Raw genomic sequence first — 21540 nt, 5'->3', positions numbered from 1 at the left:
CGTCTTCTACAAACAATAGAATCATAATGAAAAAATCAACAAAATTGCAACCCATGAAGCCCCCTTTGATATCCACATAATCAGAAATTGAATGCAAGTACTATGTAAATTCTTATTTTAAACCTTCTTCCAGTAATATAGCATAAAATTTCCAGAATTAAATCTTTGCACACAAAAAATTGTTATCGTACAATCTGCAATTGTGATTTTGTTGAATTTGCTTTTCATATTATAGTAATTACAATTTTGAGTGTAGTTCTACTGAGATCTAACAAGTGGTTTCTCAGAAATTGGCATTGAAAAAATTCTTACAAGATTCGAGAAGGAGCTCGAAACCACCAACGGGCCGTCAATGACCACGGTAACACATGGTTATATCCCCATCCGTGTCTTCTTGTCAGTTGTCATCTAAACCATATAATCTTGCTCTTCCCCTTCACCGTTGTCCTCGACAACATCGGTGTCATGGCCTTCTTGGCACTAAAATTGGTAACGCTGGCATTCGGGATGATGTCGTCGGCATTCGTTCAAGGAAGCGTTTCCCAGATCAGCACACAGAGATAGAGTAGGGTTTCGTTTTAGTCTGCCTTACCCAGATTAGCAGACACAGGCAAGGAGGGTTTCATTTTACTCTAAGGAAGAGGAGGGGTCTTTTTAGAATTTTGAAACATATTATATCCTTTGATTTAATTTTTAAAAAATTTTAAATTAATATCATCTCAACCGTTGGATTTTTTTTAACATAATTCAATGATCTTAATTACATGGTGCATCAAATGTGCCCAAAATGCTTGGGCTGATTTTAGACTGACCCTGCCATATCCAACTGGTCAAAAGTTAGCACACCTATTCAATCTACGGTGAGCATCTATTCTTAATATATAAAAGTAGATACATAAATTTACCCACATTATTTTTAAGTTATTTTTCTTTTTCTATTAACGTCATGTCAGCAAAATCGCTTACGTGGCAAAATTTTAAAATCAACCACTCAATTTTTGCCAAATCATCTATTATTTTTCAAATTAGCAAAAAAAAATATATATACAAAAAACAATATAACAATTACCAATGACAATAATTAGAAATTAATAGTGTCTAACCAAATTTATAACTTATAAAGACATTAAATTCATATTCCTATATTTATTATATCTTACCGTTGTAACTAATACAAGAAATTTATAACTCCAATAATTAATTTATTAATTTCTATAAATAATAAACATTCATATTACAAATGTTATAATAATATTATTAATCATAATAAATTTTACGTTACAAATATTCAAATTCCATACTATTTGAACTACTTATATAAGTCTCTTATCACTATTCCTTCAAATTACATCAAATTTAGCACAAAAAATTTATTTCCGAACTACACAATATCTCAAACTTACTCAATGAAGATAACTATGTTGAATGTGAAAAGTGTACGAAGAAAGCATATGAAAAATGAGATAACTATATTTGTGGCACATGTAATCAAACACCACCATATCCAACAATAAGGTAACTCTATATACTTTTCATAATCACATCTATCAAATTATTAGTTACTAACCCAATACTTATTTTAGGTTAAAAATTCAATTAAAGGTTTCAGATCAAAGTGGTACAACAACTTTTGTATTATTTGATGGCGAAGCAAAAAAATTATTGGGTACAACTGTTTCAAATCTAATGGTACTCCAAAAAAGTAATGACATTGAAGCACCACCCCAATTAAAAAATTTGTACAACCTCATTATATTTGAAGTCAATGTAAATGATTTTAATCTTAAAGAAAGTTCTCAACAATACACTGTTATTAAGACATTTGTTCCAACCAAAAACACTAAATTTTAACACCTATTTGTTACCAAGACATTTGTTCCAACCAAAAACACTAAATTTCAACACACATTATAACAAATAAAACAGATAATACTAAAAAAAATCACTTATTTTAGTTATTTTAGACATTATTTTTATTTCTAATTTAAATTATTCATTGATTATAGGAACCAACTTCGCCAACACTAATATCATCAGACAAAGATCACATACCCATTAAGAGATTAAGGAGAAAGAAAAGTATACAAATTCAAGATACATCTTCAGAAGAAGAACATACTTGCAAAAATGAAACAAACAACACAATAGAAAGTAAATATAACTCAATAATTCATAAAGAACATTCATTCATAAGAACTTACACAGAAAGAAGAAAGTAACAACTCTAACAACAACCAATAAAAAAAAAAGGAGGACCAGCGCCACATAAGAAGAATAAGTTCATCAACTAAAACAAATGCAAAAATCAAACCATCAAATAAAAATGTCATTTAATTTTGTACATACAACTCTAATATCTAAATCTTTTGTATTACAAATTATTTTAAATAAAATACCTTTTAAATTTAACTTTAGTTTACATATTTAATTTAATTCTACAAAACATAACAATTTTTAATTTAACGCCCCGCACATCGCGCGGTCTCATTCTAGTACACAAGAAATGTGCAAATTATGCCTTATACATTAAACTATATTAACTCATTCAGCCAAAACAAGATAAACGCCTGATATTATCCTTTTCTTTTTTACATCATAACATCATTCTCTCCCAAACATTTCTTTTTCACGCGGTTCCTTGGTTCATGAAATGGCTTTGCCTAAAAATTTCTTCCTGTGTTTCTTTTTTTCCCCCTCATTCTACAATAATAAAAGAAAAAAAAGTGACAGTGCTATCCACACCTTTATCACTTGAGCAAAGTGCAGGAGGATTTCACTTCATATCTCCTTTTCTTCATGCATCTTTAGCAATTTTTTGAAACAAAAATGTCAACACTCTTCCATTGATCCCTCTCTTGTTAGAATCAAGAAAGACTACATCTGAACCACAAGTTGTACCATTTGGTGTAACAATCATCTAAGGCCAGGTACTACTCCTCATCCTTATGCTTGGCGAGCCCATGAAGCTCAAATTCCTTCCCTCTAGGTAGAAGCCGTTAAAGAAGCACTGGAGGAACCAGTTGAAGGGGTCCATGCATAAACTAGTAAGCCTGTGATAAGAATGACAGCCCCTGCAAGAAAGCCTGTTGGAAGAGAAGAGGCAACGCCAAGGTACGGCAATGGCAACGTGAACACATAGATGGATATAGGGACTGCCACAGAAACAATATTGCATGAGTTGGATTTAGATCGAAATTTCAAGTTAGCATGAAGTTTTAATGATATTATACATATATATATAAGAATGGAAGGATAGTAGGATATTCAAAAAATTACAGGCTGTCATCCTTCAGCTTAATTGAATAGCAAAGTTAATGAACAACCTCCTAGGGCTAAAATGATTGCTTTAATTAAATAAGACTTTACAAAACACTTCCAATAGAGCAAGTGATTAGATATTCTATTGTGAATGAAAATCACAGCCACATAGAAAAGCAAAAGATTTCTATTTTCTCCTGCCAAGATTATCTAGGTTATTTTCTGCTTTTTTTTTATGTGGCCAGACATACATTGCATCTTCAAATGAAAGCCAAAATGATTGTAGCCTAATATGTTATTTCCTAACTAGATATACCACTTACCATTTAGATTAACTACAAAAACAGCTGCTACATTATGATTGTAGATCCCAAAAAATAGAAGTTTAAATGCCAATGAAAGAGGTATTGTGGTTAAGCCATTCTACCATTAGTGACACAAACCCATCTAGTCTTTAGGTAACTAACAAATAACCACTAAACATAGACTAAACATTCCTTCTTACTTTGAGCAACATTTTCTAGATAATGTTTCCCATGCTTTTCTACATCTACAACACAATGAATTACACTGTTTAACTTTTACCAGTTACCATTACTAAGTACTAACTACCAATATTTTCATTTATACAGTAAGGGTATATATATACAAAAAAAGTATAATCAACACGTACATATGACATATATATATGTGGTTTATCTATCATGTGCCCTTAGGGCACATGTTAAGATTACAAAACAAGAAAGTTTTTATTGAAGATATAAAAAATTTAAGTTTTATCATGTGCCCTTAGGGCACATGTTAGCTAAACCCATATATATATAATCTAATTGAAGTTGAGAATTAAATGTAAAGCATCTGTAATTTTGTAACCTAATAGTTCCAAAATGAATGTGTAAAAGGATATTGGCAACATCTTATATATGAAACGGGTAAAAAAGCTGAAGATCTTCTGATACTTACCCCCCATATGTGGTTTTGGGAAAAAGAAATAAACAGTGTTTTTTTTCCCTTTTTTTTTGGTTTTTTTTTTTTGGGGGGGGGGGGGGGGTCCTTGTAACTAACTCTCTAGGTTGACAGTTTGCCATTTTGATAGAAAGAGAGGGAAATGAGATTGCATGTAAGAGACAATAATGGAATTAGAGAGATTTATCTTGGAGATTAGGCAGGACAAAACCCTACATGAGAGCAATAGCCTCTCGAATGCTGTTCTTCTTTTTTTCGTATTTCTTAGCATTCTCTAAAACATTTACAAAGCCAAGAATAATATCTCACTGATATAATATAGCTCCTTTACTTCTATTCCATCCTTCTCTGTTCTCTAATCTATTCTTCTACTCTACCTTCTACAGACACCATATTCTATTCTATTCTTTGTGTTATTTTATTGAACCAATGTAGAAGTGTTTTATTTTATTTTTTAAATAAAATCTGGCAGCCAAAAAATCATTCTTCCCTTTTCTTTTCCCATTAAGAAAACAAGAAATAAATTAAGGTATAGCCTAGATCCGAATTGGATAAATGATATGGCAGAGCAGTAATACTATCAAAATATTTGGTCTCTTTCGTCTTTTCATGCCCAAAAACAACTCACTTGTGACTTGAAGAAAGATGGAAACAGATGTCCCAGGTCATTGCAGGAACATTTGAAATGCATCCATATTTTCTTCTGCTCTTTCTTCTCCTAGACACTGAATGCTACTCTATTCTCTGTGCTATCAACAGTCTAGCTTATACTGGTATCAGGATTTTACACTCCCATTATATATTTGAAGTCAAACTCTTTCTTATTAAAAGCCCTTGTTTGTCCCATCCCATGTTGGGCAAATTAATAAGAATTAAGCTGACTAGTTGAGTTTAGAAACAAAATAATCAATTTAATAGGATAGTTCAAAGTATTTTACTTTTTGACTAGTAGGTTGCTAAATGTTTATTTATTAAATTAAGAAAATAAAGTTTACCCATGCAAAATATGACCAGTCCATGCAGGTTGGAGGCTCAAGCACTAGCCCATGAGGCCAATTTTGGTTTGATCGACCATTCTAGTTCTGATAACCATTATACCTATTTATTTGCTCCTCCAAAAATCTACATGTATTTCACTGCTAACCCCCAATAATAGTCCTTGCAAAAAGTTGTTTAAAGGAAATGCATTTCATTGTACCCAGTATCCCATCTCAAAATCAATTCTTGAAATCCCAATAAACAGGGAAGATACAGTTAAATCAGAAACTAATCCTGAATGTCCCAAAACTAACTATTTCTCAACCATAAAAAAATATTCTTCATCTGCAAGACTATGACTCTTTAGAGTCTCATGAATACTCCTCTGACCAATGTTATATTTCCTGTGAAACAAATGACATACCTGAAAATGTTGATGCTAGACAGGAGACAACAGCTGAAGAAATCTTGAGAAGATAAAGCAATGAGATATTGAAACCCATGTTGACAATGATAAAAAGCACAGGTAGCAGGGGGGCTCCATTACATCCTGAAACCAGATCGTACTACAATATGAACTCTTTTTTATCAAAACAGTTACAAAGGGAATATAAAATTAGGATATGAAACCTAAATCATGTGTTAGAGGACAGAGAGAGAGGAAAATGAGTTTGTATATAAGAGAGGAGAAGAGAACAGAGGGATTTATCTTGGAAATTATGTGGGGCAGAACCCATTTTCTTCCTTAATACATTTTCAGAGGTAAGAATGATATCTCACTGATATCATTTAGCCTTTATGCTTCTATTCCACCTTCTACTCTCTACTATATTTTTCTGCTCTATCTTCTACCACACACTATATTTTATGCTATTCTCTGTGTTATATGTCTAGTCTAGCCATATTGGTACCAGGATCTAACACTGGATAATACTTTCATTATCCTACAGATATTTCTTTCGATTGACACTTATGATTACATTAGAAAAAGATATTATTTTAGATACATAGTGAGTGAAAACAATTCTATACTATTAACCAATTCCAATCATATGCATATAGGTTACTTTCAAGACTGAATAAGCCAAACATTTTTATTAATATGACAATGCTAGATCAAATAATAAAGTTAAACTTTGTTAGACTAACAATGTATCAAAATTAAATTCTATAAAATAAATACAGCTTACCACTTGACAAACTCCCAACATTCAGAAAGCAGGCGGCTCCTTCTTTGAGGTAGTTTGGGAGTTGACTGAACGGGACACCCCATAATTTTGATAAGAATGGCAGCAGGAGGCATATGAATAGTGCCTACACTAAAGCATATACTCCTGTATTTAGGAATCTATTTGTATATATCTTTATAAAACCTAACATTATACTTTCAAACGATGAAAATTCATAAGAGATTTTTGGATACTTACTTGGAATGCTGACCCGAAGGAATTGACGACAAAGAGATCAACAGAACGTCCCTGCTTCAGATAATACAAAACGTTATAAAATTATTACCATGTCAGATTTTCTTTTAAAAGAAAGATAAAAAAGAGCATTAAGTTTCCATTGACATTCATATCAAAAGCATGGTTTGGAAGCTTTATAATCACGGTGCAGGATTTGTAACTCCCAACTGTGATTTATTATTTCAGATATATTCCTTGATGCTTAACTTATCTTCTCCGTCACAGATATATCACAAGGCGGTGGTGATTTTGTTCTTGCACAGTGGCTGCAGCAGCCATTGAACAAATTTCCTATTTTTTTATGTATATTTGGATTTTGTGGAAGATTTTTTGTTCAAGTTCCCTGGACTCAAGTAACAGGAATAATTATTTAAAAGGGGGAAAGTATAGTTTAGACTTGACTTGTGTGACAAACACCAATTCATGGTAATTAAAATCTCCTGGAAATAATTACCAAAAAAATATAAGAAGTAAATAAGAACCTGGAAATCATGAAAGTATTACATCATAGGGTGTTTTGTTTGCCCAAGTCCTAGAGTGAGATACTAAGGATCACACAAATATGAATCACAAATTGATTTTGCACCCAAGGCATCCATATAAAAATTCTCATCATATATGCTGTGTTGAGCTTGGTATATATTCTTGCGACTGAGGAAAACAATGAGCCTAGAAATTTCATATTAGGAAGAAAACTAACAAGAAAATGTCAGGATGAACGATGAAGTGATGGCCGACCCTGCCTCTGTGAACAGAAATAATCACCACTGCCTAGTGATTTGTCTCTCACAGGATAAGTGAAGCTTCAAAGGATATCTTTTGCAAAAATAGAAAAGAAAGAAAAAAAAGCCAAGGGATCCCTCTTTCCAAAGAAAAGAAAGGAACACATTGTTATTTTTAAAGGAAGGAGAATGTTACTCCCAAACATAGGTAATAGGTAGGAGTAGTGAATCCTTCACCAAAATCTTTTACAATAAAAGACTATATCCTTTAACTTGACAAATTAAAATGAGGCTATCATGTATGAATACATAAGGCCAAGTGCATGAAGAATTAAGATAATGCAATGAATAATTTGCAGCTAATGTTATGAAGGCTTTAAACCCGGAAGTGAAATCACTTACTTCAGAAGCGTCAAATGATCCTATGACCTTCAAATTCTAAATCACAGAAATATATGCATTAAAAGAATTCATTACTACATGCACCTTCAGTTTCCTGGTTGCGTCCAAAAAGATTACTTCCTACAAAGTATGAAAAAGCCAAATATCACCAGAGAGAACTATTTGAAACCTAGGGAAAATCATAAAAATAGACAATAACCTTCAGCACGGTATCAGCTGCTTGGAATAAAAATGAAACTATCATTAAAAGACTCCAAAATATACCAGCTTCCTTCAATGAATTCCCAGCACCTGATCCACTGCATTTCATTGACAATAAATACAAAATTGGAATTCCAGATACAGAATAGTCACAAAGTTTAAGTTGTACTGGCCACATCTAAATTACAAAACAACAACATAGAACAGGCTTACATAGTCGAACATCTGAGAAACTAACATGTACTGACCTTGCTACAGTAATAACTACACCAGTGGCTACAAGAAAGCATCCAAGCAGCTGGTTGACTTTATATCGTCTCCCAAGAAAAATCATTGACAGGAGAATTTGCCACACAAGGAAAGTCTGCAAGAAAAGAATAACTTAAAACAATGATCCACTCGTGCACCTATAATTTTAACTCATACATTAAACATATAGATGAGTTAAAATAAGTAAAGAGAGTAAGCATCACACAATGTTCGCTGTTTTGATTGTCAGATCAAGGTAGTTACATTCCGTTTGTTGAATGAATATTCCACCCCATCTAAATGTGGTTTAAAAATATAATAATCAGCAGTTGAGAAGTAACAAAATTCCATATCAAATTAAAACTTTTGGCCAAAAGAACTCTGGAGAAGCCCACATCACAACTTTTTACGGATAAAACTACAAATTCAAGACACAACAATATTTTAGGACAAGGCTGCACACCCTCCAGCAACATCAGTTATAACTTCATCTCCCTCATTCTCACACAGATAACAATTTGCAAATGGAAGTTTTTATACAGATACAAGAACAACTCAGCATTGTCACATTAATGTGAGTCACATTAGATGAAATCAGCTATGTAGATTAGATGACTTTTTATCACAAATAACTTATAGCTATTTACAACGCACAGAAATTTACATGGCAATCTACTAATGGCACACTCCATGTTAATCATTGAAGACTTCTTAGTATCCTATCACATACCGTCTCATTTTTCTCTCAAATATATCAAGTATGTTAACTGGTAGTTTCATCTAAGGTTTCAATCTGCCAAAAATAGTAAGCCAATAGTAACATTTTTCAATTGAGATTTGGGTCAAGCCCAACACTATCACCATGTTTTCTAGCAAACTGTTTTACACTGAGGAACACTTAGACAGCAATGAAGCAGTCCATATATCCAAGGACATCAGCTGTGCTTCTTTCGGTGCAAGGTACTTACTAGCTGATTTCTAAAAATAGGTCAGGTGGTATATACTACCTCCATTCTTGAATATGTATCCAATCTTGAATGTACAAATGAATGAAAATATTAAATAGACCTCAACGTTGAAAAGACTAGAGTGTCTTCTATAAAATTGCCCTCATCTCTTAATCTCATTGGTTCTCTCATTTAATTGATACTTAGCCCAGTTATTCTTTAATAAGGGTAGAATAAGATGGAAGAATATTTATTAAAATGACAAATAATTATGGACAAGCTATGTTTTGGAGGCAGACACTTATTTAATTAGAGATAGTATTTGCAAAGACATAGTTATATTTACCTTTTGAATTCATTTTAATTCATGTATGAAATTTGCATATAATTTTGAAATTTTCATATTTCATTAACGGAAATGCAGCAGTAAGATAATTAAACAATAAATTCAAGAAAGCAATTGACTGCTGATGGTTTTTTTTACCTGAGACAAAATTGGAATTGATGCCCCAGATAGCATTGCTGATACAACATACAGGAAACAAACAATTAAATGACCGTTTCTAAAAACAAACCAAAAATTGAACAGCCCAACAATATTGGTATCTATCTCCTACAATACCTCAGACATGAAACAGTCATAGAACCATCACAAATTCGAGATGAAACAGAGAACAATAAGATATGGATAAAAGTGAAATTAAGAATGTTTAAAATCTATGCCGTTTGATATTTGGAAACGCCGAACCTGTACAAAAGAGCTAAAATTGGCAACACTGAACCTGTACAGCATAATTTTCAAAATAAAAGGTGCTGACAATGGAGATATATATATATACATTGTCTGTCCTGTCACAGCTTAAGTATCTAAAGATCATGATATTTAACATATTCTACTAAGGAGTTGAATGACGTGTTGATTCAAAGCTGGGATGACCAGTGTCAATGTACCAACCATCCTCCCCTTAAATGTTTCTGCATTTTGTACAAATTTGATGGAACTCAATGAAGGAAGACTAACTAAAAACAACCAGAAAAATGACAAGCATTACCTCCTGCTGCCATTCCCGTGGCAGCACCAAGAGCCTCCAAGAGACCAACAACTAGAAATGGTGTTTTCGGCATTGATAACATCTCATCAGTGACAATGCCCACACGATATCGAATAGTCAAAATTGAGAAGTACACAAGTACATATCTGAAAGAAAGAAAATACCACTCCATTTAAGTTGCAATTTATACTATTCACCAGGGTAAAAAATGCACGTAATTTACATCCAATAACGTCCAATTGTAAGGTCTTAGGTTATTATAATAATGATAATATTAAGAACTAGAAGTGGAAGAAATATATATGACCTCTTATAACAGCCATCAATTGCACTCAGATATCGTCATTTTGTTTTTAAAATGTTAGGTACTTATCAATTATCACTTTTTAAATAATACTACAACAACAACAAAGCCTTATCCTACTAGGTGCAGTCGGCTATATGGATCAAACAATGCTATTGTGCCCATCATATACTATGTTTCCAGTAAGATTATTTACACATAGATCTCTTTTAACCACCTCGTGTATAATTTCGTTAGGTCTTCCTCTATCTTATGTCACTTGTCTATCTTCTTTCAAATCCACGCTTCTACTCAGATGCTCTGTCAATCTTCTCTCCACATGTCCAAACCATTTAAGATGAGATTATACTATCTTTTTAACAATATGCGCTACTCCAACTTTCTTTCATCCTCATTTCTTATTTTGTTTATATATGTTTAGCTGTTCATGCATCTAAACATCCTCATCTGTGTGTCTATGCCACACTAAACTTATGTTCATGCTTATTGTTTCTCCATTCTATATAACATAGCTGGTCTAATTGGCAATTCATTAAAATTTACCCTTTAAGTTTTAAAAGTTCTTAAATAATAACGATTGTTATTGGCATTCTCATATTGCTAGAGGAAATAGATATTATATTCTTTATCAAAATACTATATTATATTGTTAAAAGCGTACACTTGAAAACAAATGTTCGCCAACCAAAAGTTGGAAAGGAGGAGGCGAACCATAAACATCAGCAGATAATATGCCCGGACCCCACAATAAGAGGTTCAAGTGAGACTCTGGGAGAACCCATCAACATGAACCAAAAAACGCATAAAGGAAGAATAAAATAAACATATACATATAAAAAATTAGAAAAAGAAAACCCTTACAAAAACTAAGTTACATCAACGAGGAGAGAAATTAAATATTGTCTTTTACAATAAAATTAAATCCAATTGACTAGAAAACAAATGGTAACAAACAAATATTTATTAAGTTATGCTAACTAGCAAGAAAAAAACAAAATTGAAAAAGTTAACGCCCGATTATTAAAATAATATTTATACACTAAAATTAATTATTAATATATTTATGTATAAAAATATATATAATTTAATTTATTTTTTAATATATATTTATATTCTAATATATATTTTATATTTGAGATTAATTTTATTGACTAATTTTAATACCCACATAGCATAATTGAAAAAAAAATCATAAAAGCAACCATGTTCGGGTTATTAAGATAAATAAACAGTATTACTATTAATAACGTACGAAATCACAAGAACCACACAGAATGATAAATTAGCTTTGTAAAGTTAGTAGTTAACACTCCTTCCCAACCTGCCATTAATGGTTTAGCTTAATTCTCTGCCCGAGTGAGTGTAAAAGAGTTCTATACGGCAATCCAGAGTTAGATTCCGGTTTAATAACAAAATCTTTAAGTAACATTTTCATACCACTTATCCCATTTACCCAAGAAGCTTAAGAAGAAGAAAACATGGAAGAAAGAAGCGGTGAAGTGAAAAGAAGTACCCGAAAGTAGCAAGCTGAGCGAGGAAGAAAGGGTACTGCTTCAGAGGAACCAAGGCGAGCTTATACAGCACCCTGTTCCCTACACCCATCACTACCGTCACCGCCGCCGCTGCTACCACCTTCGCCGCCTGATTCATAATTGTCCGGTCATCCTCCGCCGTAAATTCCCCTAGCGCGTATGACGACATCGGGCCAGCCTTCTCGCCGTCTGAGCTTTCAACGCGGGAGCACTCAGACGCGCCGCTCTGAATCGCCTTCTCGGCCTCCCATCTCCGCCACTGCCTCGGCTGTCGCAGCACGATCCCTGGCCTCCCCGGCGATGAGTGCACGTAGGGGACCCCGCAAATCGCAGAAAGCCTCCTCCGTTGCCAGAACCGGACGTCACCGGCAGATGAGGTGGCGCCGCCGGGGAGAATCTTCAGGCAGAGTGACGTCATGAAACGGAGTTGAAAATTAAGAGAGAGAGAGAGAGAGAGAGAGAGAGAGAGAAGTTAATTGACTTGTGTTGAATGGTGTGTTTTCACATTTCACATTGCTACGAAAGAGAAACAGAGAGGAGAGAGGGTGCAAGAGAATCGAATCGAATCGAAGCGAAGCAAAGCCGCAAAGGAATGGAAAGTGGAGACTAGAGTCTGGAGAGTATATGAATGTCACAAACGAGGCTCGGATTTTACCAACTGTCTCCTTGGCCACGCCCACTGTCTTCCATGAGTTCGATGGCGTAAAATATATCATATCTATAATGCCTAATTTCTTTCCTATTTTAATTTAATTCTACTAACATAATTCAATATTACTTTTGCAGTCGGTTACAAAAAATTTTATGGTCTAAATTGCCTAATTTATTTTTTAAAATAAAAAATAAATTATGTAAAATTTATTAAATACTATTTATTTATCTTTTTTAGTAATTTAAATACAATGTGATAGAGCTATTTTTGTTTATCAAATTTTTACTCTCACAATTATCTTTTTATATTTTTTAATTTTTTTTTAATTCTCCTTATTTATTTTTTAACTCTAGATGCGTCTTTTGGGTATAAAACAATTATTTGAATACTCTATAACAATATATAATTTTAATATATGAAAAAAAATAATATTATATATACATTAAAATTAGTTATTAAAATCAGTTATCAGTATAAAATATATGTTAAAATATAAATACATATTAAAAATAAATTAAGTAATGCTAGGGAATCAAAAGGGTATTAACCAAAAGTCAGCCAAATATCTCTCGATGAATTCAAAATATCTACGAGTTAATATATGGACGTTTCTTTTGCTAAGTATCAAAATGTTTCTTTTTCATACTAAACGGATGTTCTTTTATATATTTTTCGAATTTTTTTGTATTACAAATATAAATGTCTCTATTTCTTTAAGAAATTCATAAATTTTTTAAAATTTTATAGATATTTAATTATTTTTACTAAAATATAACTGGATATTTCTTTTGTTAAGTATTATGATATTTTTTTTTCATATTAAATGAATGTTTTTTTTATATTTCTGTAATTGTTCAAAAACTTCTTTTAGTTAAGATCAATTGTATAGTCTGCAGTTTTTTTAATCATCAAAACGGCACCTAATATCCCAAAACGGGATGAAGATGCAATAGGAACAAGAGCTATGTATGCTCCACGCATTTCCGATGAGTTACGCCAGAAAGTGATGTCTATGCTTTATGTTGGGATATCTCTTGATAACATAATACAGCACCATGTAGAGGTGATGCAGAAGCAAGGTGGACCCCAAAACCGTGATGATTTTCTCACTCGAAATGATGTGCGCAACATGGAACGGAGTATCCGTAATTCTTCACATGAACTGCAGGAAAACGAACGATGAATGCAGTGTAAAGATATGAGTCCAGCGCCATCAGAAGCATGTTTTCTATTACCAAGATAACTCAGGTTCATAATTGGAATTCGACGAGTCAGATGTCGGTGATAAAAGAGGAGTGGATCGCAGTGGAGAGGTAGAGAGGGCTTGACGGAAAAAGAGAGAGGTGTGTGATTGTTGGAGGTGAGTAGGTTAACGTGAGAGAGAAGATGAAAGTTTTTATAGGTTTTAATTAGGTTTATTTAATCAATTTTAAATTTTAAATTTTAAATTTAAAAAATCTAAAATTAATTAATTATTAATATAAATTAATGTGGTTTTGTTTAATTTTTGGCTGATAATCTTTTGGTTTTATATACTTTTCCAATTACATATGTATTTGGTGCCTGATTTTAATGGTTAATATTATTTTGGTGTACAAATAATATTTTTATATAAAAAATGTGTGTATATTATACCAACTTCAACAAGATTTATTCTAAAAATCTTTATTCTCTGTCTAATGCTTTGGTAGATTCAACTTCAAGATACAAATTTCTCTCCTCATGAATACTTACTCGAGATATAATCAAATCCTTATATATGAACTTAATTAAGAAAAGACATCTTTCATTGCTTTTAGGAAAAATTATTGTTATATAGTTATGCCCTTCGAATTGAAAAATACAAGAGAAACATATTAGCGACTAATAAATAAATTATTTTTCTCTATTTAAAAAAATTGATAGAGATTTATGTAAATGATATGTTTGTAAAAACTTAAAGCGAGACCAACTTGCTGACCAATATGTCGAGGTATTTAACATTACAAGAGAATATGAGATGAGACTAAGGCTGAGTTTGGTAAAGCTTTTTTAAGAGGTGCTTGTGCTTTTTAAAAGCACAAGCACGTCATTTTGCGTTTGGTAAATTAAAAACCCCAAGTGCTTGTGCTTACGGCTTTTAAAAGTTAGGGGTGCTTTTGAAAGCACCTATGGGGGAGCTTTTCAAAGCTGGCTTATGCTTACCAAATTTTTTTCATTTTCCCGCACATATTTCTCGCTATTATATTGCCATTGAAATCTTCATATATTTCTAACTTCTCATCCTAACCTTCACAAATTCTAACACAATCTTCATATATTTTTTATTTTTCAACCTAATCTTCATATATTTTTTTTATTTTTTATTTTTAGTGATGATATTTAGGATAAAATAAATTTTTATGATACTTATATAAAATTTTAAAGTTAAAAAATAAAAGAATTTATTTATTATATTTATGTTTATTATGAATTTTTATTTTAACATTATTTTATTTTAAAATATTATATAAATTTTTAAAAAATTTGAAAAAAAATTTTTTTTGTTATAAACATGTTTATTATAATTTTTTCAACTTTTAAAAGTTGTTTTACCAAACATAATTGTGGTGCTTGTACTTATTAAAAGTCATTTTTAATTTGATTTTACCAAACGCAAGTGCTGCAGCTTTTAAAAAGCTATCTTTTAAAAGACAACTTTCATAAGCTACTTTTAAAAAGCAAAAGCTTTACCAAACTCAGCCTAAATCCCACTAAATATGCTTTTGCAGTAGAAATTGAAAAATTCTTCGAATTTATGTTCACTTAGAGAGGCATTAAAATTAACCCATACAAATGCAAAGCAATTTTGGAGATGAGGAATTTGATTTATTTGAAAGAAGTCTAACAATTGACTGACAAGCTGGCAGTTCTATCCAAATTTTTAACTGACTCAAGATTGAAGTTGCTACCATTATTTGTCATCCTTAAAAAAGGACACAATTTCTAATGGATTCAATAATGTGAACAAGCTTTTTAATAGTTTAAGAAATTTTTGAGTCACCATCCCATTCTGACCCAACTTAAGGTTGGAAGAACTCGTGCAATGTTTAGCTGTCGTTGACAAGCCGTAGCTTTCACTCTTGTCCAAGAAGATGAAGCAGGACAAAAACCTATTTACTTTACAAGTAAGATGTTGCAATGGGCTGAATTGAAGTATAAGAGAATTGAGAAATTTGTTTATATCCTTGTTTTGGCTTTCAGAAGATTGTGACTCTACCTCCAAACTCACACCATCAAAGTTTGAACTAATCAATCCATTAAGTAGATCTTATAGAAAACACATATTGCGGGATGAATGTTACAATAGATTGTTGAGCTGTCCGCATTGACTTCAAATACGAAACTCGGACAACCATCAAATCGCAATATTTGGTCGACTTTCTAGCAAAATACATAGGAGAACAACAAGGGAGCCCACTACTTGAAACTTGTACATGGATGGTTCATCAAATAAAGTTAATAGCGGAACAGGAGTCATCTTTGAAAATGAAAAAGGAACTTGGTTAGAGCTCTCCCTCAAGTTCAACATCCTGGCCTCTATAATAACCAAGGTGAATATGAAGTAGTGTTTGTTGGTTTGTGAATAACTAAAGAGGTCGTGGCCTTGAAATTAATAGCCTTTAGTAACTCTCAAATAATAACTTCAAATGTAAATGGTGAGTATCAAGTCAGAGATCCCAATATAAAAAAAATACTTAGAGAAGATGTTAGTCCAATTGGCTAAATTTCAAGAGGCTGAGGTTATGTATATTAGGAATTAAATGGTCGAGCTAATGCCTTATCCAAACTAGCAGTACAAAGTCGGGGGACAATAATAAAAACTTAATCCAAGAAACGTTGTACTCACCATCAATAGTGAAAGAAATCAACAAGTCGGATAGACTGACAGTTTCCAGCATGAATTTGGGTTGGATGACTCTCATCATAGAATACCTAAAATTTGACCTCCTTCCTTAAGGAGAAAAGGAAGCAAGATTAGTAAGAGAAGCTCAAAACTACACATTGATTCATAATGTCCTCTATAAAAGAAGGATATCTACACTATTGTTAAAATGTATTCGTCCTGACTTAAAAAATGGAAGAAGTCCTAGATGAAAATCATAATAAATCTATGAAAATTATCAAGGAATAAGCTCATTGACAAAGAAAGTTCTACGAACTGGCTTCTACAGAATTTACAGAAAGATGCAACCGACTTGAGAGAAGATGTCCACCTTGCCAACTACATGCTAAAAGTCTTACAGCAAATGGAGCAAAGGTGGCGTCGACAGTTGGAGAATAATGAGACAATAATGGCTGGACATTGGAGCATAAAGGGACGGGTGCTAGAGTGGGTAGATGGAGACTTAGGGTTGTTTTTTGAGTTTTGAAACGAAGAGTTAAGAGGGAAGTTGATGATTTCTTATTTTATTTTAGGAATGTTTTTTTATTTTAACTTTTTTTTTACTCTTAACCGCAAAACAGTATCAATTAGAGTATTTCTCAAAAATCTAACGAGTTTCAGTTTGATTATTAATTTCTAGCTACTTTACCAATTCAACAGCAATTTTTAAAATTGGTGGTTTTTCTTGTCACTTGAATCAATTTTTTAAATAGTTTCGATTTGATAGGTTCGATTGATAGATTCAAATTAATTTTCAAAATTATAACTAACATCGTAAATTCATAATATTTGAATTTGTGTACTACATTAAAAAAAAAAAAAAAAACTTAATGCTTCATTTACTTTTTATAGTGTATATCTATAGAATTATGTTATGTGTACACTAAAATTAATCATCAATATAAAATACATGTTAAAATATAAATTCTGAAATATACATTAAAACTAAGTTAAACTATATATATATTTATATACAAATATATTAATGACTAATTTTAATAACTATGTGCTTAAAAATACTAATTAGTCTAACTGATATCTCTTTCAAGCTTTTTTTTTTTTTTTTGATTGGTGGATTGGACAACTCCCAATCCTAGAGATATCCCCTCAAGCTTGAATTATAAAATTCAAGATATCTGGTTGGGCCGGCTATTTGAGCCGGACCGTATTGAGAAGAGTGATTGAAATAACAGCCGCTAAGGCGAGTGCGGGAAATACATTTTCATAGCGCGATATATATATAGTTATATACTCCTCCTTTGTGACTGTCGTCCAATTTTATCAATCGATCACCTCAAACCCTCGCTTCACAAAAAATCCATAGGCCCGCTGTCGCAGTTGATCATCTTCGTCATCACCGTCAGCCTTTCCTGGCTCAAAGTGATTCCAAACACCCTTAGGGTTTTAGAAACGCGGAAAAGACATGGCTTTCTGGGGTAAGTTAAGTTAATTCACTCTTGATTGTTCTTTTCTGCGATTGCGACGCTGTTCAACTGTTTGTTTTGACTCTCGCTGGATGTAGGAGTGGAAGTCAAATCTGGAAGGCCTTTTATCCATAAATATGATGATTCCAAAGGACGCCTCCATATATCAATGGTAACACATCTTCCTTTATATTTTGAGTTGCTCCAATTCAAGCAACCTCATTCTCATTTTTTCAGGCTACATTAGGGTTCGGTAGTGCGACCACAAGAAGCACGCTGCAGTGTAACGTAGGCAATAGCAGCCCCGTGTATCTCTGCTCTCTCTATCCTGGAAGCACTGAGTCATTGCAGTTGAATTTGGAGCTTGAGGAAGTCGATCAAGTTGTCTTCACCGTCATCGGAGCTCGCAGCATTCATCTCTGCGGTTACTATCTTGGCAGAACTTCTCGTACAGCCATCTTCCATGGAGACTCTTCGTATCCTTCACTCCCCAACTGCATTTGCCTTTCCTTTTTCCTTTTCTTTTAAAAATGCTTCTTGTTTCCTCAGCTACTATCGACAGAGAGTCATACGGGGAGGATATTGCTGATACAGAGAATGAGAGGTCGGATTTCAGCGATGAAGATGATTTGGACGATAGTTTTATTGATGATAATCCTAATCCGGAGGTTTTCCCGCCATCTCCTATTTCCAATGAAGGCACGTTCAATGTTCATCCCTTTCCTATCTTCCTTGTGTTTGTTTCTGTTTCATTCAACTTTTCTCCACTTGATCTTGTATAAGTTTTCTTGTAAAAGATACTAATTATTGCTATTGTAGAGTACTTTTAATGGAATTTGAAGCATGTTTTAATGCACTCTTAAAACGAAATACTTTAAATATAAACAAAGCCAAAACAATGCCTTTACAATTCTTCCAATGTCTTTTGATATTCACAAATGGTAGGTAGGTACATTTTTGAAACTTGGTTTGATATTTGTATCGCTGTTTCTGTTGTCACTGCAGAGGAAGCTTCTGATGATATCAAACCAGAAGGTAAGAAAAGCAAACATGGACGGCTTAGGAAGAAGTATTGTTCAGTAGCGTCAGATGATGATGGTGATGGGGGTTTTGAGGAAAAGATAATTGTAAATGATAGTATGGATGACCAGACAAAAGAATTTGATAACGAAGATAGCCTGCTGATTTCATCTGTTTACAAGAGTAAAGCTCGTCAAAGGATCTTAGTCGACGAAATTAACACCAGTAATAGTGGAGCATTTGATGCAAGGAACAAGAACTACGAAGATGATGGTGATGGTAATATTCAAACAGATTTAGAAACTGACAATGTCCTTCAAGATAGTCAAAGGGATAGGTGAGTGTCACCAATTATAAATTATAGTTTGTTTGCATGCTTGCTTTTCTTGGCTATAATTTTTTGTAAGTGTTCACCTTATTCATGAATTTGTTTCTTCAAAACAGGGAAGCAACTGTGTCAGACAAAGAGAAAGATGTTGAGGATGTTAAAAAATCAAAAAAGAAAAAGAAGGAAAAGCAAAAAGAAACCAAGAATGATGATAATGATGGCGATAGTATTATTCAAACAGCTTTGAAAACCAACAATGTTCTTCAAGATAGCCAGACGCATAGGTGATATCATTAATTCTAAATTATAGTTTGTATGCATGCTTGTTTTCTCTGCTTTAAGCTTTTGTTAGTTTTTTAATTTATTCATGATTTTTTTTCTATGAAACAGGGAAGCAGCTCTGTCAGACAAAAAGAAAGATGTTGGGGATGTTAAAAAATCAAAAAAGAAAAAGAAGGAAAAAGAAATCAAGAGTTCCCCTAATGGGCGTTCTATAAAACTAGATAAAGGTGAGCAAGATAAGCCAAAAATTGAGATTACCCTGGATATTATCGCAGGACAAGAACAAATGAAGGATGGCGCTGATGACGAGTGAGTTCTTATGTCTTCCGTGTACTTAGGTTTGTTGTCTTAGAGGCAAAGGTTTCTGATTTGGTTGTTGATCTTTTTCTGACACGTATATCAAGCAAACAAACTGAAACTGTGGATAAAAATCTGCCCTCCTCTGAGGTTGGTCATGTACAAGATGAAAAACCCAAGAAGAAAAGGAAAGAGCAGCAAAAGGAACACATCAAACAACCTACAGATAATGAGTGAGTTTTTCTTTATCCATTGTTTTATAATTAATGCTAGTTAGTACACTTTTTTGTTAGTATAAACCCACAACATATTGAATGCATTCATTGAGAAGTTGATAATAACCTTCATGCTTTGTACATATGCAACATCAACTCACTTATCCTTCTGTTTATGCAAAACAGAGACGCTTATTTAGTATTATTAGTAATGCAAAATGGTTTTTAAACAAAATTTGTCATCTAATGGACTGGCAAATTAACAGAGATGTCGAGACTATAGAGGATGCTGGAAAAGCTAAAACAAAGAAGAGAAAGAAAGAACAAGGAAACAAAGATTCACATCTTGGTGAAGGGTAAGTCCACTTGTTTTCCTTATATTTCGATATAGCAGCCCAATACACTTTATCATGCTTTAAAGCTAAACTGAACTTGTGGGAAAAATGAATTTGCAAAGTAATAATATGATTTTGGTAAATTTCAGTGCTGAACAATACATAAAATTGGCAAATTCTATGAGTAATATGACCTGAATTGTTCTTACTTTTTAAATTTGTTAAGGATACCCTTTATTCTATATCTTGTTGAGGGAATATGAATGGCTCCAATGTGTGACAAATTCTAACCTTTTCCCTGCAATCATCTTCGTAAAAATTCTACTGCAGGAGTGTGGAAGATCGTGCTCATGACTTTTCCAATGGAAATCAAAATGAGGAAAAGGTTAAGAAAGGAAAGAGCAAAAGTAAAAGTAAAAGTAAAGGGAACATTGAGGCAAAGGAGGAATAAATGAGAAAGTAGCCGAATTTGTGGATGGCTTATGACATTGACCGTTTCATTTTTACCAACTGATTATGGCTTGTAAGTTTTGCGGCAAGTTGGAGAAAATTTTGATAGAGAAGTTCCATGTTGATTGGGTAGTTGATTTTTTGGCCCCAGGATATGGGTTTCTTATCCAAGATATTAGGCTTACATTTGGAAGCAGACACCCTGCTTTGCTTCTTTTAAAGCTCGTTTTATAGGTCAAATGTGAAACCATTAAATGAGTTTTCTTCTTTTAATTTCTTTTTTGGGGTCAAGGTCCTTCATTACCTACGAAGTTAAAACAATATATTGGTTAATTGGTAATTGTTTAGGATTGTATTCTATAATGAATTGATCGAGATTGAATTACGTTGAGTCAGTTATATTTAATATTTTAACAGGTAACAGTATCAGTTCTTGGGTGTATATATGTATCAGTGTATTGCCTGCATTACCGGCAGATTGAGTGGTTAATCTTCTTTGTTATCTTGATGTTTAATCTGATTAAAATAAATTTATCAGAAAATTTAGTGTGGCTTA

The 21540-nt window shown here is 32.8% G+C and overlaps 2 protein-coding genes across 3 annotated transcripts; one reads left to right on the top strand and one right to left on the bottom strand.

The window, feature by feature from the left end:
* Window positions 1–2349: 2349 nt before the first annotated feature.
* On the bottom strand, window positions 2350–12799 carry LOC112740815 (protein CLT1, chloroplastic). Of its 2 annotated transcripts, none has more exons than XM_025789451.3 (10): window positions 12059–12799; window positions 10242–10387; window positions 9674–9711; window positions 8242–8357; window positions 7992–8091; window positions 7877–7912; window positions 6630–6680; window positions 6393–6516; window positions 5627–5752; window positions 2350–3152 (listed from the first exon to the last, which is right to left on the bottom strand). In XM_025789451.3, exons 1-10 carry the CDS (start codon window positions 12493–12495, stop codon window positions 2983–2985), a joined length of 1344 nt encoding a protein of 447 aa, XP_025645236.1. In that variant the 5' UTR covers window positions 12496–12799; the 3' UTR covers window positions 2350–2982. The 2 variants fall into 2 exon arrangements, with proteins under 2 accessions (XP_025645236.1, XP_025645235.1); XM_025789450.3 differs by having other exon boundaries at window positions 6630–6683; window positions 12059–12767.
* A 5017-nt stretch (window positions 12800–17816) lies between these two features.
* On the top strand, window positions 17817–21540 carry LOC112740814 (uncharacterized). Its single transcript, XM_025789448.3, has 10 exons — window positions 17817–18069; window positions 18156–18229; window positions 18295–18533; window positions 18620–18756; window positions 19063–19414; window positions 19522–19689; window positions 19796–19996; window positions 20092–20217; window positions 20466–20555; window positions 20865–21540. Exons 1-10 carry the CDS (start codon window positions 18057–18059, stop codon window positions 20983–20985), a joined length of 1521 nt encoding a protein of 506 aa, XP_025645233.1. The 5' UTR covers window positions 17817–18056; the 3' UTR covers window positions 20986–21540.

The sequence above is a fragment of the Arachis hypogaea genome, chromosome 14, assembly GCF_003086295.3.
Source record: "Arachis hypogaea cultivar Tifrunner chromosome 14, arahy.Tifrunner.gnm2.J5K5, whole genome shotgun sequence".
Taxonomy (NCBI): Eukaryota; Viridiplantae; Streptophyta; class Magnoliopsida; order Fabales; family Fabaceae; genus Arachis; species Arachis hypogaea.
The sequence above is the reverse complement of the archived record's forward strand: the minus strand, read 5'-3'. Positions and strand labels throughout refer to the sequence as shown.

Coding starts and splice junctions, on each gene's coding strand:
- LOC112740815 (XM_025789450.3), bottom strand. CDS start 12,495: ATGACGTCACTCTGCCTGAAGATTCTCCCCGGCGGCGCCACCTCATCT. Junction 8,358..9,673: donor CAATTCCAATTTTGTCTCAG/GTAAAAAAAACC, acceptor CTTTTCTTGCAG/ACTTTCCTTGTGTGGCAAAT. Junction 8,092..8,241: donor GTAGTTATTACTGTAGCAAG/GTCAGTACATGT, acceptor AATGAAATGCAG/TGGATCAGGTGCTGGGAATT.
- LOC112740814 (XM_025789448.3), top strand. Junction 18,757..19,062: donor ATCTCCTATTTCCAATGAAG/GCACGTTCAATG, acceptor TTGTCACTGCAG/AGGAAGCTTCTGATGATATC. Junction 20,218..20,465: donor AAACAACCTACAGATAATGA/GTGAGTTTTTCT, acceptor GCAAATTAACAG/AGATGTCGAGACTATAGAGG.